Below are 19143 nucleotides of genomic sequence, written 5' to 3'. Positions count from 1 at the left end.
ATACATAAATATTATGAATTTTTTAATAATTTTGTTATTAATATTTTGAGTCTAACTTGTTAAACTATCTGAGTCTATTTGTATTCCATTTCTTCCCTCAGATTTGGGAAGGTTTCGGCTGTTATTTCTTCAAATATTCTTTCTGCCATTTTCTCTCTCCCTTGAGACCCCACCTTGTATGTTTGTTGGCACTGTTAATAGCTTTCCACTTGTCTCGGGGACTCTGCTGATTTTTCTCCATTTTTTAAAATTCTTGTTTCTCAGACTGGATATTCTCAACTGACCTATCTTAAAATTCATTGATTTTTTTTTTTATTCTGCCAACTTAAATTTGCTGCTCATCCACTTTGGTAAATTTGATATTTCATTTATTTTCTTTTACAATTCAATAATTTCTATTTTTTAAATAATGTATATATCTATATCGGTGTTCCCTATTTGGTGAGACATTGTTCTCATATTTTCCTTTAATTTTTTAGACTTAATTCCCTTTAGTTTTGACCACAATTGTATTATCTAATTTAAATTTTTTTCTAGAAAGTCCAGCATCTGGGTTTCCTCAGAATAGTTTCTGTTGATTTTTTAAAAATCTTTGTATTGGTCATACTTTCCTTTTTCCTTGTGTAACATATATTATTTCGAAGATGGGCATTTCAAATAAAATGTGGCATATTCTGGAAATCAGGCCTCCCCTTCCACCTAGAATTTGTTGGTGGTGATGCTGCTGTTTTTTGTTTAGTGATTTTCCTGGATTACTTATGTTAATTCCACATTCCTAGTTGTGTGTCACCACCAAACTTTCTGCTTACTTAGCTTAGTGGTCACCTAATGGTTGGACAGGTTTTCTTAAATACTCTAAAGCATTAACTCTTATGAATCTTGCACAGAAGTCTGTATGTGTGTCTGGGAGCATGACTGTGGTGGTCTGGCTATTTAAATTCTTTTATTCCACAATTCCTGCTTGTGCAGAGCCTCAAGGTCAGTGTTGGATGAAAGATTAAGTCTTTCTCAGGTCTCTTCTGTGCATGTTTTTATTTTTCTTCCATTTTTAAAATACTCTATTTTATCCTTTTGAAAATTATTATATGAACATTTTGTTTCTACGAAGCAATGAGGTCAAGACAGAAATATTAATCTTTTAAGATAATTTTGTATCTCTATAAAATATGCCTACAGAGAACATACTTCCATTTAAACACACATCATTTCCCCCTCAATTTAAGTTCTTAGGAGAGTTGTTCAACTAAAGAAATAAGAGTAAACATGAATTGATGTTCTAATATTCCAACTAATGGTCTTAAATTATTTTTATTAAAAACTAACCCCTCTCCATTTACCTCTGGCAAGTTTCTCACATACATGTGCTTCTGTTTGGGGGCTTGTTTGTGTCCCAGTTTCACATATATGTTTGCATTGTTATGTGGTAGGAAAAATGTGAGTGGGACAAATGAATAAATCAAATATCATTAGTCAGGTTTTGACAAGGAGGAACTACTACTTTTTATGCTTTCTCTTAGCCATCTTTATTCAGGTATTGCAGTTCTGGGCAACTTATCGTTTTACTAGACAACAGACTTTTGAAGAGTGGCAGAACCAGAAAGATTTGAATGCAATGTGGGGCTTAAAATGTAATTGTTTTCATGAGGAGGAACTGAAAAGAATGAAACTAGGTTATCGTGTATCCTACTGTGTTAGAATCCCAATCCTAGAGACAATTTTGCCTTCTCAACCACCTTCTTGAATGTACTCTTGACTTCCTTGTTTCTCAGGCTGTAGGTTACAGGGTTCAGAATGGGGGTGATCATGGTGTAGAACACAGGTGCCATTTTGTCTGTGTCCATGGAATGGTTGGAGCTGGGCTATAAGAACAGAAAGATGACTCTCCTGTAGAAGATAGAGGTGAGGTAAAAAGCACTGGTGGACAACGTCTTTTTGTGTTCCTAAGCTGAGAACATCTTTAAAATTGTGGTAAATAGGAATAGGTATGAAATTAAGAGAACAAAAACTGAAAAAAAGACATTAAAGCTAGACATAAAAACAAGAACCACCACACTAATGTATTTATCAGAACAAGAGGAAGCCATGACAGCTGGTACACCACAGAAAAGTGATGGACCACATTAGACTTAAAGAAAGAGAGACTGATTATGTCCCTAACATGGATGGAGGCATTCAGGAAACCATAGGCGTAGCAGGCTATGACCAGATGAGCACAAACACTTGTCATTATGGTAGTGATGTAATGTAGGGGCTTATATACTGCTGCATAGCAGTAATAGCCACTGAGCCCAAGAAGAAATTTTCTGTAGTGACCAAAGCTACAAAAGGAACATTTGATCACAGCACACATTGTAGGAGATGACTCTGTGTTTTATAAGGAACCTGGCCATGACCTGGGGAATGATTGTTGAGAATTAACAAAAGTCCACCAGAGACAGGTTACTGAGGAAGACATACATGGGAGTGTGGAGATGAAAGTTCAGCAGAATCATCATGGTAACCCCAAGGTTCCCAATGAGAGTGATGAACCAAAATACAGTCAGAACTAATAAATGAGTTCAGTAAAGTTGCAGGATACAGAATCAATGTAAAGCAACCAGCTGCATTTATATAAAAAGGGGGAAAAGCATACATTATTGTCTTATAAACTAATTTAGAAAAAGTAATTGACAAAATTTCCTTTGCTTTTGTAATAATAACAACTCTAAATCTAGGGATAGAAGTGAGCCCCCTCAAACTGATACAGAACATTAATAAAAAGCCCACGGCTAACATCATAGTCAAATGTGGACGTCTGAAATCCTTCCCTGCAAGATCTAATATTGGTGGAAAGAAAACCTACAGAATGGGAGAAAATATTTGTTTATAACGTATCTGATAGAGGCTTAATATGCAGAATATATAAAGGACTTGTAAAACTCAAAAAACAAACAAGTAAACCAAATAGTTCAATTGAAAAATGGGCAAAGGGCTTGAATAGACATTTCTCTAAAGAAGGTATGCTGATGGCTGATGGGCACATGGAAACATGCTCAAAATGGTTAGTTATTAGGGAGATATAAATCTATAAATCTCACTATAATGAGATTCTATATGACACCTATCAGGATAGCTACTATACAAGAAAAGGGAAACCAACAAGTGTTAATGAGAGTATGGATAAATTGGAACCCTGTACATTGCTAGTGAGAATGTGAAATGGAACAGTTGCTGTTGAAGACAGTTTCGTGGTCTTCAAATGTTAAACATAGAATTACCAAATGAATCAACCATTCTACTCTTTGTGATATACCCAAAGAATGAAAACAGGTTCTCAAATAATACTTGTGCATAACTACAAGTATTCATGCTGCATTAGCAATTGCCAAAAGGTGAAAACAATCTGAATTCCATCAATTGAGAATGGATGATCAAACTGTGATATATACATACAATAGAATATTATTTAGTCATAAAAAGAAATAAGGTATTGATATATGCCAAAACATGGATAAGCCTTAAAAACATTACACTAAATAAAACAACTTCAGACATAAAACATGAAATATTATGTGATTTTATTTATAGTTATATCCAGAATAGGTGAATCTAGAGACTGAAGGCAGATTATTGGTTTCCAGAGGGAGGAGGCCTTAATGAATAGAGGATATTCTCTGTGAGTGAAAAAATCTCTTGGAATTAGATGTGATTGTTGGGCAACATTGTGAATGTGCTAAATACTTCTAAATTGTACACCTTAAAATAATAAATTTTGTTATGTACATTTCATATAAATTAAGGGACAGACAGAGGGAAATTAAACAATAAGATGAGAAAATAATGTAACTACAAAAGTAGAACGATGAAAATTAAACAAAAGAACGCTTTGAGTCACCTGAAGGTGAAGCATACAAGGACAGGGTCTTCCCTCAAGCTGCTGGACACCTATAATCATGGTTTACTTCCAGCAAAACTGATTTCTAACATCTGGTCTTCAGAACTGTGAGGAAATAAATACATGTTATTTTAAGCCCAGTGTATGGTAATTTGTTACAGCAATCATAGGAAATTAATATAAAATCTTTGTTGTGTTAAACCATTGGCTTTTTAACACAATGTGTTAATGCAGCATGACCTAGCATTTTTTTTTTGTCTGTGTTCTATTTTCACAAATAGATGATGAGTTTTTCTGTTCAGTTCCTCTTATCATTCATTTACTCATTCATTAAAATCTTTTACTGAGTCCTAACTCTGATTTAGGCTTGAATCTTTGTTAGTAAACAAATGAGAAATTGTTTTAATATGTACAGAATTTTTTGTAATGGGGAAGACAAATTAAAGAAGTAAACAAACATTAGAACGAATACACAATTATATATTTTGATCAGCATTATGAAGGAAAAGATGATAGGGAAAAAAATCTGTGGTGGGGAGGAGATTGGCCCACATAAGTTTATTTCTACACCAAATCACAATTTCAGTAGACTCTCCTGAATACTTTTATGGAATAAACATTAGACTAGATTCTGAGAATGCATACCTAAATGAGTTAAAATCTTTGGTCTCAAAGAGCTTGCAATTCAGTAGTACAACTAAATCTGTAAAAACAAACTCATGTAAGTAATAAGTGTTTTAATAGTTATATGGAGAAGGTTGACAAATTAGATGATGGAATGAAAGAAGGAAAAGAAATGGAAAAGAAGGGATACTAACATTTTGAGCAGCTATTCTGTTTCAGGAAGTGTGTTACAATCTGGCTCCTTCAGTACCCATTTAATATAATTCTGTGAGATGAGAGTTTCCCCAGTAGTAGCTTAGAACACTTAAATGACTTTTCCTATGTCACACAATTTGGTTGGAATGCATTCAAACAGAATTACTCTATATAGAGTATCATGTCACCTGCATAGAATGACAATTTACCCTCTTCTCTTCCAATCTTTGAGGTTATATTTTACATCTTCACATTTATCCTTTGAATGTTTATTGTAGTGATAGTTGCTTTTACATTTTTAATATTTTTGTTTTTTAAAATCTACATACTGGCTTATTTAAGTGATCTTCTATTATTACTATATATTTGCTTTTCTTATTGGGATTTTCCCTTTCCTATAAATTCTTATTTCCTTTCCATTAAGGAAGACCCTTCAACATTTCTTTTAGGGTAGGTTTAGTATTGCTGAATTATTTTAGTTTTTGCTTGTCTGAGAAATGTTTTATTTTTCCTTCTATTTTAAATGATAATCTTGCTGGGTAGAGTATCCTAGGTTTCAGGTTTTCCCTTTCAGGACTTTGAATTTATCATGCCACTGCTTTCTGGCCTGCATAGTTTCTGCAGAGAAATCAGCTGATAGCCCTGTAAGGGTTCCCTTGCATATGACTGTTTTTCTTTTGCTGTCTTTTGAATTCTCCCTTTATCTTTAACTTCTGCCATTTTAATTATAATATGTCTTGGTTTGGGTCATCTGTTTCAGTTCATCTTGTTTGGGATGAACTCTGTGACTTGTACCTGGATATCTGTTTCCTTCTTTAGGTTTGGGGGTCTTTTAGCCATAATTTCTTTAAATAGATCCCCTCTCCTCTTTCTGGAACCCCTATAATGGAAATGTTGGGATGTTTTTATATTATCCTAAAGGACTCATATGTTACTTTTGATTTTTTAAATTTGTCTTTCTATCTGCTATTCTGGTTGGATGATTTCCATTATTCTATCTTCCAGATCACGTACGCATTTTTCTGTGTCATTCAGTCTGCTATTCATTGCTTCTAGGGCATTTTTAATCTCAGAAATTGTATTGATTGAGTCTTACTTATAGTTTCTAGTTCCTTGTTAAAATGATCTATGTTTAGATCAATTTTCTTTCCTAATTTAATTAGCATGTTTATTATCAAAATTTTTAATTCATTATCTGGTAGACTGATTATCTATGTTTCATTAATTTTTTTTCAAGACTTTTCTTTTGCTTGTTAAATTGAGAGTAGTTTCTCTGCCTTTTTTAAACTCAACGTTCTCTGTCTCTATGAATTTAGGAGAAAGTTATCTTTTGTGATCTTAAAGGGTGTTTTTATGTGGGAGCATACTTATGGAGACTGTATGTGCCCAATGTCTTTGATATGAGGGCTGGATCTGCTGTGGATGACAGCCACATCTTTCCTCAGGGTGTGCTGGCCACTATCACCTTGACAGAGAGTGTGGCTGATGTTGGAGGAGCTAGAGTCTGTGTGGAGTGTGAGGCGGGACTTCCTTTCTGCTCAGTGGCCATCAATGCACTGTCAGGAGTTAGTTTTACCCCCAAGTTGCTGGAGCAGAAGCCCCGAGGGTCGGGCTTGAAAAGACTCTGTTCCCCTTAAGTGTCTGTTTTTTCCTCTCCCCACACTGGGGCTTTTGCCCCAAAGGACTGTAGTAAATGGGCTTATGACTTACAGAGATGTGATTCACTGCTTGTGTAGGTGTCTCTGGCTCACCTCAGATGCAGCCCAAAGTTATACCTGTTCCCCTATTGTGGTCATCCCAGCTCTAGTGCAAGGTCATGGCATGGAATGGGCAAGGCTGGAGGTTTTGCTCAGCTGGGACTTGGGATCAGGTTGTAGTGGATGTGGGAATTAAAGTGACTGTGCTACTGTCAGAAGTCTGGGCTAATTACGAGGCACTATTTGACTAAGCAACAATAATAGCTGTCATCACCCCACCTGGACCACTCCCAAGCCCCCGGGTAAACTCTTTGTCCCTATATTGAGTCTTTTCCCAGGTCCTGGCTACTCTAGGTTCAGTGCTAAGATATGGAATGCAGTGAGTAGAGCTGGTGTGTTTGCTCAGCTCAGATTAGGGAGCATGGGGAGGTGGCACATAGTCGAACAGACCCCTCTCTGCCCTGTCTAGTGGCAAGCCAGCACCTGTGCACACTTCTCACAAGAGGCGTCTAAGCTTCTCCAGCCTTTCTATTTGTCCCAGCAGTTCTTCAAGCAGTCAAAGGGGCTTATCTCCTCCACTGTAGGACCTCAGGACTGGGATGCACAGTCTGTGGCTCAACCTTCTCACTTCATAACTTTATTTATTATGTCTTTATATGAACCTCAAGCTTAGCAATGCAGGTCTCTTCACTGAACCCATAATATGCTGTGCATGGTCCCACTACCTGGTCTTTGCTTATACCATCAACCATTAAACCTACATGCCAAACCTGCCCACACAATATTACCTGCATCTTCTGGACTCAGATAAATAGTCTTATTGTGGAATGTGATTCCTGACTTCCTGTGTGGCCACAAAGGAACCAGATGCTGAAACCTGGAAGTTCAAGAGTGTCAAGTCCCCATGGGGTGAACCTTGGCTGATGGGAAGCAAGAGATGAAAAGGAACGGGGTATATACGTATCCCCTTCTCTCCCTGGACTGATCCTAGCTATGATTTCTCCCTCCAGAGGAGTCCAAAGTCCAACATGTTGGTGAATACATCTGATGAATAATCTCTGGCTCTTCCATCTTGTGAACAATCACCCTTGCAGTCATGCATTTCATTGCATTGTTTCGCATCTAGCTTAGCTTCTGTTCCCTCTGTTGTCCTCCTCCTTACATCTCAGGGATTTTTATCTTTCAAATAAAATGTCAAGACTTAAATTCTTGTTTCTGGCCCTGCTTTCTAAAGACACATGCTAAGATAGTAGTTATCCTAGTCCCTTTGGGCTGCTATAACAAAGTACCATAAACTATGTGGCTTATAAACAACAGAAATTTAATTCTTGGAGTTCTGGAGGCTAGAAGTCCAAGATCAGGGTACAAGCAGATTCAGGGTCTAGTGAGCCTGCCTCCTGTTTCATAGACAGCCATCTTCTCACTGTGTCTTCACATGGCAAAAGGAACCACAGAGCTCATTTGGACCTCATGTGTAAAAATACTAATCCCATTCACGAGGGCTCTGTTCCCATGATCTAATCACTTCCCAAGAGTCTCCCACCTCTTACCATTGCCCGGGGGTCAAGTTTCAACATATAAATTTTAGGGGGACACAAATGTTCAGACCATAACAGTAGTAGATGAAGGAACTCATGGATAAGTTGTGGAAACAAGGATTCTGTTTCCACCCACATTTCTTTTCTAGCTGTGGCTAGCTAGCTAGATAGATAGATAAAATAACTTACCTTTTCTTTCTTCTCCATTACCCAGTTATTTTAAATATTAGTCATGAATATCTATTCAGTTAGTCCATAGGTTAAGTTGTTTCCTGTTGAAGAGGGGGTGACTGTTCTTGGTTTGGGTGAGAAATAACTGCAGTATATTATGAGGCACATGCAATCATTAGAAGAAGGAGTCTATTAATTTTGGTTGTGTCTCTGGCTATAGCCTCCCATTCTCCTGTCCATTTCAGGGTTTGTTTTTCTAGTCTTCCCAGTGTATCTGTGAACTACTCAATATCATTTCAATATGTTTCTTTTCAATATTAATAATCCAGAATTTATTTTTTAATTTGTAACTAAGAGCCTTGAGTGCTGAATTACTGAGTCCCCAGATTCCCTTCCAACTCTGACCTTCATTCAAGTGATAAAGAAGGCTGTAGTCTAGCCTCTTTTTCTATAGATGGCATCCTCTTGGAGTTACAATCCATAGTGCAGGAATTGAACTCAATTCCCAAGGTACAGATTGAGTGTTACCCCTCTACTAGGCACTAGAGAGGAAACAGAGAAGGAACTCTCAAAATGCTTACCATCTCACTGGGAGCATAAGACACACAGCGAACAATTCACTTGCTACAAAGAGCAATGAGCAACTAAATTACAAACAGGAAATCACAGGTAGGCAGAGGTCCCTGAAAACAAGCAAACCAACAGTAACAAAAAAAGCAGAGTATCTATTCCCCATTTACCTCATTGAGAATGAGATGTGAAAACAACTGTCTGTCTTGAGGCAAATGCTTCAGGGATATTATCCTCAAGGACCTGAAAGGAGCTAAATGTCCCATGTGAGCCCAGCACCAGGAGTCTACTAATACTGTGCTTGGGAAAGAGTCAGGGTCTGAAAAATACATAAGACCTGCTCTCAGTCTCCCCACTGCAACCCTGTCAAGAATAAGTTAAGCTACTGGGTCTAGATTCCAGTAACTTCCTAATATTCTACCATTTTTTTCAGAGGTGAGACTTTTCAGACTTTAGTACTGCTCTTACCTAGCTAAGCAGGTCCTCAGGGACTCAGAACAATTTATGTGGGACTGATGGTGGGTGGGAGAGATAGGACAGGAAGGCGAGACTGGAGATTGTTACTTAAAACTACACACTTCCTTGTGCCAGATGACCTCAGGCCAGATACACACCTTGCACTGAGGTTAGATATAGATGCTTTTATCTCATTTTAGTTTTATCTTAGCATCTCTCTTCTATGTATAAGTTTCTGTCTATCTCTGATTTGTAAGCCAAGCTTCTCAGGAGCAAAGAAACCTCAGAGCTACTGCTCCAGTCTCTACTACCTTTCAGTTTTCCAAAATCCCTGGGATGGAGATTTCTTTTTTTATGGTCTCTTCATGGGGGAAAAAAGCTATTTAGAGACTTGGCTATTTCTAATCTTTGGGAGACAAATGATTTTGGAGATAAGAAGAGGAGACAGAAAAAAATGAGAGGGAGACGACAGGAGGAGAGCAGAAGAACAAAGACCAACACCTCTTGGCTCTCAAGCCAACTTCCTTTCCAATTAGCTACAAGGAGAAACATTCTCAGTCCAATCTCCCTTCCCTGCAGTTGGGTAACACCTTGCAAGGTCCCTGTAGTTTTCTGGTCACCATTAGTTTTTAAAAAAAGTAACTTTAATTTTAGTACTCCAGGTATTCAAAACTCCAACCTAATTCAAAACTTCAATTTCACATCCTAAAAACATGTGTCTTCCCTCCTGGGCTCAGCCTGATGTGCAGCTCGGGGCTGTGTACTGGAAGCGGTAAGAACGAAGAACGGGAGTGAGAAAAGGGAAAACTCTTCAAGTCTGCTGCCAGGGAATACTAGCAGCTGGGGAGTTGTGTGTGGCAGGCACGCTCTGTCATGAGAACATGTGGGATTCTCCAGAGGTCTTTTCAGGGACTGCCCCCTGACAAGGGCAATGAAGTTTCTCCCTGATCTCTTTCTGACCCCTCTTTCATAAGAGAGCCACTCCATGACCTCTTACTGCTGTAGCTTCCTACCCCAGCATGTTCCTTCTTGGCAGGAGTCCCACCAAGGTGGCTTGAGCTCAAGGACTTCCTGCAGCATTCACTTGGCCTCTGGGTGACTCACTTGTTCATGTTGTGCCACGTGTGAGGACGCAGGATTGCCCCACCATGCCTTCCCCTCTGCCTCCCGCCATGCCGTAGTGGGCTGATCCAGTGGCCTCCCAGCTTTAGAAGGGGAGGCTGACACAAGCCTTTAGGTTCAGTAGAATTCTGGGCTTAGGTTTTATACACATTCCCCAAGAGCAGTTCTGTTGGAGTCCCCCTCCCCCCAACTTGAGTGGGAAGGAGCACCCACACAGCAGTATATTCTGTGAGCACCCCGACCCTCAGGGGTCCCTACTTCCCCAAACTCTTCACTTTCATGACTCTTCAGATTTCTGTTTTCTTAGATTTAAGGGGCAGAGGTGAATGGTGGGAAAGGTCTTGAAACCAGCTAGTTCATTTTTAAGCAATTCCTTCGGGGATATCTAGTGTCTTTAGCATATAGAATATACCTCACTTATTGTACTCAATTTAGCACATTTAAACTACATTTGGAGCCAACTGTAAAAATCAATTTCAGAATCATGTTAGGGTTTAAAACATGTTCATTGAGAAATATCTATCCTGTCTCTGTCTTTTCTTCCTAAGGTATTCCCTGAGGCTCTGCTCTGCTGACACAGTTCCTTGTTAAGTAGTCTTTCTCTGCCCTTCGTTCCTCTTCAGCCTAGAGGGCGTGCCCTCCTCCCTGCGGTGGCCACAGTTGAGTGGGACCATATTGAGCTTTCTTGTGGGGATATGAAGACCTTGTGTTCCTTTCTCCAGGTCGGCAGAAATATGCATCAAGGAAACCAAACCACCGTCTCTGAATTCCTCCTCCGGGGACTCTCCAACTGGGCTGAGCAGCAGAAGCTCCTCTTGGTGCTTTTCCTGGGTATGTACCTGGTCACCGTGGGTGGAAATGGGCTCATCATTCTGGCCGTTGGCTTGGATTCTTACCTTCACACCCCCATGTACCTCTTCCTTGCCAATCTATCCTTTGCTGATCTTTCCTCCATTTCCACCTCAGTCCCCAACATGCTGATGAATATTCAGACCAAGAGCCAATCCATCTCCTATGAGAGCTGCATCACACAGATGTATTTTTCTATTGTGTTTGTTGTCATTGACAACTTCCTCTTGGGGGTCATGGCCTATGACCGTTTTGTGGCTATCTGCCACCCCCTGAGCTACACAACCATCATGGAACCCAGGCTCTGCATTTTGCTCACAGTCATCCCGTGGGTCCTCAGTAATGCTGTTGCCCTAACACACACTCTCCTGCTCCTTCCATTGCTCTTCTGTGACAGCAATGCTCTCCCACACTTCTTCTGTGACTTGGCCCCTCTGCTCAGGCTGTCCTGCTCAGACACAGTCGTCAATGAGCTTGTGTTGCTTGTCGTGGGCTTATCAGTCATCACCTTCCCCTTCTCCCTCATCCTCTTCTCCTACGTCCGCATCGTCAGGGCTGTCCTGAGACTCGCATGCACAGAGGGGAAGTGGAAAGCCTTCTCCACCTGTGGCTCTCACCTGGCAGTTGTCTTACTCTTCTATGGGACCATGGTGGGGGTTTACTTCTGTCCCTCGTTCACTCACCCTGACGACAGAGATCAGATTGGTGCAGTGCTGTTCACTGTGGTGGCACCCATGATGAACCCCTTCATCTACAGCCTGAGGAACAAGGACATGAAAGGTGCCCTGAGAAAACTCATCTGTAGGAAATAGGGTTCTCCCTTTGATGCCCTGGGCAACTGAATTCCTTTTATCTCCATAAAAAAATGGATGATTCTCCCCAGAGATTGTGGCATAGTGTGATTATTCAGCTTTAGAAGAACTCTTAATCCGTCCTCCGAGGGACTAGTGTTTACCACGTAGCTCTGGTCAAGACCCCACGCCCTCATGTTACATCCCAACAGTCGCACACATCTTGATTATAATCTATGTAACCACAAACCTTGGTAAAATTGTTTATAACTTAGACAATTACATGTGCATGCAGTTCCTACAGTCTAGTGTGTGTAACTTTGGTGATGGTTATCACTAATGTCTTTATTCAGTCTAGACTTCTCTAGGTCAGCTTTTCTCAAAGTTTGTCTTGTCAGAACTACTATTTGGTGAGATTTTTAATAGTTGTAAAAATTAAGAGTCCCATGTTCAAATAATTTTGGGCGACTTCGAGCTAAAAGAAGCAAATATCTTAACCAGAAAACTTCAGAGAGCTTTTAGTATAGTATAAATTTCCAGGAGGGTAACATAGTGTGTAGTATTTCTCTAAACTTATTCAGTCATACAGAACGTGATTCATCACCTAGTGGTGTGTGAGACTTGTGCTGTACAGACTGTACTTTGGGAACTGCATTTCATTGGAGAAGGAGAGAGCATGTATATGGAAGACATGCGTTCTAGTCCTGACTCTGCCCCCAAGTAGCTATGAAGCTTCAGGCATCTCAGAGAACCTTCTAGAACTTCGTTTCACGTCTGTAAAATGAGGCCATCGGCCCCAGTTGTTTCCAATCGAACATGTGTATCAGAATTACCTGGAGGAACTCATATTCTGAAAATGTCCTTCAGGTGACTCTGATGTGCTAAAGAATTACTGAACCACATGAGCTCTGTGTTCCACTCCAGCTCTGGAATTTTGTGAATTTAGATACTTACTGGTTGGTGGAAATGTCTTTCAGACATACATCTTGAAAATACTCTGTAGCTACCCAGAAGAATGTAGGTTTTTGCCCTGTCAAAATACTCTTTTTTAATATTTCCACCATTGGAGCAAACTGTTTGCTGGTTATTGAATATAATTTCTCCCTAACAATTGCACTGAAGTGTAGAGAAAAGGTTCATTCTAAATCCTGGCTTTTCTGCAAATTGTGATCCACCTGTGTGATCTAAGGGGAATTATTTAAGCACTGAAACTTCTCTTTTTCATCCGTAAAATTGGAACAGTAATCTCAACATCCCAAAGCCGTTTGTGGTTAAATTGACATGTATATTAGACAACTACTGTAGTGCCTAGAATATTGTAGATGTTAAAAAACAAACCGTGTTCCTTTTCTTCAACTGTTCCCTGGATTCCAACTCTAATCTACCTGCCCTACCAAATTAGGTTTATCTGTCCCCAGTCTAAGCTGACTTTTATTCTTCTCTAAAGTTACAAAAATCCAATTGCTTGAAGAGGAAGTATATAATTAGCCACTTGCCTTTCTCTATGGTATCTCTTAAAGTTTTATGATTTTTTGAGTTTTCATTACTACTGTGATCTCATCTCTTTTTATGTGGGTTACCAAACTAGCCTCTTAACAGTCCTGCCTTCCTTGAGTACCTCAAAATCCACCCTATTCCACTCACAGCTCTAACGTGAAAATCAGAGTCCTCTGCTTTCATTATTCCACGTGGAGTAGTAAAGCGCCTTAGATTTGTCAACAGGAGACTTAGAATCTAGCCTAAGTCTGCCACTGACTCACTGTGTGACAAGCCATGTCATTAAGCTGGTTTTTTTTTCTGTAATGTAGCAAGTGATCCCATATGAACCAAGAAGGTTTTATAATAGCTTGTATCGTTAAAATTCATTTATGTAAAGTAGAAAATGCAGAAAGAGCTACCTGAGAGGAGAGTCAACAAAATGTTAGCAGTGGTTGTAGGAGATTATATTTTTGAAAAATGGCCACAGCAATGTTTTCCACCCCACATGTTCTTGAAGTGCTTTCCCACTTTCTCATCAGGAGACGGATTATGCGCCCCTCCCCCTTGAGCCTGAAGGCTGTGGGGGCTGCTTTGACTAGCAGAGCATCCCCCAGGGGCTGTTGCACGAGTCCCAAGGCTCTCAGAAAAGCCAGCACCTCTTCCACCTCTGGGGCCCTGGGTTAGAATGCACGAAGGCCCAGCACTCTGAGGCCGCCGTGCTGGAGAGACCACACGGAGCAGAGGGAGATGCTCAAGGAGCCCCAGGGGCTCCAGCCAGCAGGTCTCAGAGCACCCCGCCAGTCACCCAGCACGTGCGGGAAATCCCTCTGACCCCAGCCGAGGCCCTGACTGCGAGCACGGGAGTGACAGCCACCCAGCCGAGCGCAGTCGACTCCCAGGAGTGTGAGAGGTGATGCAAAATGACCATTATTATTTTAAATCTCTTACATTTGGAGTTTGTTGTACAGCAGTATATAGTGAAAATGGGGGTTGTGTTTCATGGGGTAGAGTGATTTATATTATACCACATATCACTGTAACATTTTATTGTGAGTGTCATTCTAGGAAGAAGAAAAAAAAATTTTAAGAAAAATAAACTATCTTTATTAAACCATCATGCCTAACATTGAATCCGAATCTTCTCAGTTGCATAAACATCAGTTTGGCAGAGCCATAACTTTCCTTCTTTATTCAGGTTTCATCTACCCTGTATTTGATGGAATAAGAACTGTGATGGTTAGACCCAGGTCATTTAGTTTGAATTGGCTGCCATCCCCGTGGGTCTGTCCTGGACCACTTACCTCTGTCTTATAGGTTGCACAGGAGGCTGTACCCATTCTCAGATTCCACTCCATCTGCAGTGAGTAATGGGGAAGCTGAGTTGGCTAGGAATAGATGTCTGTGCAAATTTGGAGTTTGCCAGAGAGAGTGAATTTTAAGATGAAGGGTGGGACACAAAAGATAACCAATTCTGAAGATAGAGAATCAAACTTTTATGAAAACCTTGACAAGTTTTCAGAGAAGAAAGGCATAAATCTGTACCTAAATACTTGTATTTCCCTAAATAATTCTTCTTCATTTACAACAAGTAAAATAAACCTTTTATTTACCAGGTTCTGAGTCTGTTCCTGGGACTAAAAGGATGAATAGTTCACACTTAATACACTCACACTAAAGAGAGAAACTGACAAAAAATTTTCGAGTGATTCTTGAGACTCGAAAAGCAAAGACAATATTTAGTCAATAACCCACGTCATTAAGTTTAGAAAGCATGAAGATTTTTGTGAAAAGCACAATCAACAAGACTTTATGCCATTCTTGGTTTTTTTTTGCATTAGCCATACCTGAGAAAAGTCAACTGGTGATTTTATGAATAAATAAACAGAAACCTCTGCCTTCTAAGTGGAGGTAACACAAATGCAAGAGAAATGACTAGAAAAAAAATCCATATGTTAATTAGGGATGATTTGTAAAACCTAATTTTAGAGTATCAGCAAATATTTATTTATTCACTAAACAAATCTTTTTTAAGTACCTAGTGAGAGTCAAAAGTAAATAATTGGTTTTGGGAGTCTTACTTCATAGTGCATGAGACAGGCAATGAACACATAAATAAATAAATGTTGGCTATAATATGAGTAACAAGAAGGTGTATGATAAAGAGTGAAGTAGGGTGAGGGGACAGCCGATGACACAGGGTGGAGTAGCTGTTTTAGGCAGGGAGGTTCAGGAGCTGGGGAAGGCTTATCTTAGGAATTTGAGCTGAGAACTGAATAGAATAAGGGGGTAAGCCATGAGAAGTTCTGGGGGACACATTCCAAGAAAAAAAAGGAGCAGGAATAAAGATCCTGTTGTGAGAACATGTCAAGCATCATCAAGGAATAGTAAGTGTACTGGACGAGGGGGAAGGAGAGGGTAAGTAGATAAAGTCCGGAGGTAGCTGAGTACCCAACCTGGATGAATCTTGCAGGTCACAGTAAAGAATTTGAATTTGATTTGAATACCTTAAGTAAGTACTTAAATCCATGAGACTGGGTGAAATCACCCGAGGAGTGACTACAGGGAAAGACCTGTGACCACGCCCTGGATGACTCTAACATTCAGAAACTAGGACCCAACCAAGGAGCCTGAGGGGCAGCAGCCAAGGAGGAAGGAAAACCAGAACACAGCAGCGTCAGGAAGGCCGGGGAAGGAAGTGAAAATTCTTCCAAGGAAAAGGGGGGAAGAACTGTTTCAAATACCACAGTCGCCAAACCATCATTCCTGAAATTGTGCTTTCTGATCCGCCCTCTCCAGCCCACGCAGCTGTCATCCCTAGAGAGCTCCCCACCAGTCCTGCTCAGGCTGAATTCAAGTCAAAACTGCCTCCTTCAGAACATATTTCTCAGAAGATGAAGTCATCTCACAGTGTTTTCCCTGCCCTGATTTCAAATTGACTGCACATACTCAGTTTGGGGAGAAGGTGGTATGTACTAACAGTATAAGCATTCATTTCAATACATGATGACCTAAAGGGCTCTGTTTACAGTTTGGTCCTTTTAAAGTAATGTCAGGTGGAGCTGTGGTGGGATTTCAGAGACTAACGAATGAGAACAAGGAGGAAATTGTACAGGCATAGAATTCTCAGGGGAACAGGGCCCTCATGAGGGCAGTCACTTCTCCTCTTCCCACTTGATAGGGAAGAAAGAAACTACAAGCAGGGACACAATTTGATATGTTGAGTAGCACATACAAATATTTGCAGTCTTACTATCCTTTCTTCCCTCTTTAAAAAAATTAAGATGCCTTTTACAAACATCAAGAATGGTTTTAATTAATTTACATTTATTGTGATCTTTCATATTTGAAACATATTTCTCAAAAATTAAGTTTGCTTTCTAGCTGCCACATTTTTTTATTATGTTTTTTTGTCCATTCCATTCTTTTGGGTGTTATAACTGAATGTTAAGCTACTAGAAATTTCAAGAAATTGAAAAATGATATCCAACTTTTCTCTTCTTGAGTTTATAAAGAATAGGCAGATATGAAACGTGTCAGGGAGATGGAGATTAAATTCTGCTTTAATTCTGATAAGTCAGCTTGAAAGCCTGGCTCAGAGCTATACACAGATGGGCTTCTTTTCTCCTCCAAATTACCCTCCTGTAGCCACTGCTCATGGTGCTCACCCCACATCCCCTTGGCACTCGTCCCTGCACAGATCAATGCTTATTCAAAAAAAAAAAAAATCTGCAACTTTTAAACTGAGGGCTTATCTTATTCAAGAATATGCTTAGCCCTTGTGTGGGCCATTTAATGTATCTGGTGGCAACCATCATGAAATATCAGAAAAAGTATTCTGAGTCATGCTTTATGCAGTTTCCAGGATGATCGAGCCTTGGTTGCTTACAGACATAAACTATTTGCTAATAAAACCATGTATTGGCTTCTTTCCTTTCCTTGTCTCCCTTTCCCGCTCCCCTATCAGTACTTTCTGTGTTAACTCTCAAATAAACCACCTGGACTCAAATCACTGACTGTGGAGGTCTGCTTCCGGGCAGCCTCCTCTAGTATGTATCCCAAGATTATGTCTTTTACACAGGGCAGCACCCGTCCCATCGTCTGTACACACAAAGAGAGGAGGGCAGAATGACAGCAGACACCCTTGCTGCAGATAGGCAAGACCAAAAGGGAAAAAGCAGAGGAACACAACGTGTTCTGTTCCTTCTTCCAAATTCCCTCGCCTGACACTGTTTTCCATCTCTTCCCTCTCCTTGAAACACTTTCACTCTACTTCTGCACCTGCAGAGGGTACTAAACCAACTTTTGATTTTTGTGTATCTGGTAATGTCTTGATTCATCATGTCACTCACATGGTAGTTTGTCTTGGTATAGAAATACGGAATAATACTTATTTTGCCTCAGCCTTTTGAAGATATGTGTTTATTACCTACTGAATTCTATCCTGTTTTCTGCTGAGAAGTCTAAGGCAAACCTGATTATTTCTACTTGCAAGACAATATGATCAATATAAAAAAGTTAAGTGTGTTTCTCAGAAATTGATGTAATTCTTCAGACAGGACACTCAAGTTTCTTCAAGTTGAAAATTTTTAACCATTCTCTATTTGAAAATGTATTTTGCCCTGTTCTCTGTATTCGTTCCTTATGGAGTTTATACAACAGTATGTTGAGGTTTTTCAATCTATTCTGCCTGTTTCTTAAATTGTCTTTCCCATTTTTATCTCTTTGTTTCTCTACACATTTAGACAAATGTATAGTGAATTGTATTCATCATTATAGTATAATACAGAGTATTTTCGCTGCTTTAAAAATCCTCTGTGTGGATAAATTTAGGAGTTTGAGATTTACAAATGTTAGCCACTATATATAAAAATAGATTTTAAAAAAGTTTCTTCTCTATAGCACAGGGGACTATGTTCAATATCTTGTAATAACTGTTAATAAGAAAGAATATGAAAATGAGTATTTGTATGTGTATGCATGACTGGGACATTGTGCTGCACACCAGAAATTGACACATTGTAACTGATTGTACTTTAATAAAAAATAAATAAATTAATTTAAAAAATCTTCTGTGCTATGTCTTTCTCCTCCCCCAACCCCTGTCAACCACCAAGCTTTTTATTATCGCTACAGTTTTACATTTTCCAGAATGAGATACTGTTGGAATTATATAAAGTGTGTCACCTTTGCAAATTGGCTTCTTTGTTGTAGTAATATGCATGTAAGCTTCCTCCATGTCTTTTAATGGTGTGATAGCTCATTTCTTTTTAGTGCTGAACAATATTCCATTGTCTGGGTGTATAAAAGTTTAATGTGTTCACCTACTGAAGAGCATTTATTGCTTCCAAGATTTAGCAATTATGAATAAAGCAGTTATAAATATCCATGTACTGGGCTTTGAATGGACATAAATTTTCAACCCCCTTGGGTAAATACCAAGGAGCAATTTGTAGGATCGTGTGGTGAAAATATGTTTAGTTTTGTAAGAAACCGCCAAACTGGCTTCCAAATTATCTGTACAATTTTGCATTCCCACTGGGAATGAATGAGGGTTGCCTTTGCTCCACATCCTCAACAGCATGTGGTATTGTCAGAGTTCCGGTTTTCTGCGATTCTAATACATGTATAGCGGTATCTCATTTATGTTTTAATTTACATTTCCCTGATGACATGATGTGAAGCATCTTTTCATATGCCTATTTGCCTTTTGTATATCTTCTTTGGTGAGGTTTTTGTTAAGGTCTTTGTCTCTCTTTTCTAATAAGGTCGTTTGTTTT

The 19143-nt window shown here is 39.5% G+C and overlaps 1 protein-coding gene and 1 pseudogene across 1 annotated transcript; one reads left to right on the top strand and one right to left on the bottom strand.

Moving 5' to 3' along the window:
• Positions 1–1691: 1691 nt before the first annotated feature.
• On the bottom strand, positions 1692–5711 carry LOC105094978 (olfactory receptor 5B3-like; annotated as a pseudogene).
• A 5231-nt stretch (positions 5712–10942) lies between these two features.
• On the top strand, positions 10943–11923 carry LOC105094930 (olfactory receptor 1S1). The gene has a single exon (XM_010987044.3). It carries the CDS (start codon positions 10943–10945, stop codon positions 11906–11908), a length of 966 nt encoding a protein of 321 aa, XP_010985346.3. The 3' UTR covers positions 11909–11923.
• Positions 11924–19143: the final 7220 nt, after the last annotated feature.

The sequence above is a fragment of the Camelus dromedarius genome, chromosome 12, assembly GCF_036321535.1.
Source record: "Camelus dromedarius isolate mCamDro1 chromosome 12, mCamDro1.pat, whole genome shotgun sequence".
NCBI classification, from domain to species: domain Eukaryota; kingdom Metazoa; phylum Chordata; class Mammalia; order Artiodactyla; family Camelidae; genus Camelus; species Camelus dromedarius.
Note: the sequence above shows the minus strand (reverse complement) of the source record. Positions and strands in the feature narration are given on the sequence as shown.

What these genes read in the sequence shown, in the direction of transcription:
- LOC105094930 (XM_010987044.3), top strand. Translation starts at nt 10,943, where the DNA reads ATGAAGACCTTGTGTTCCTTTCTCCAGGTCGGCAGAAATATGCATCAA.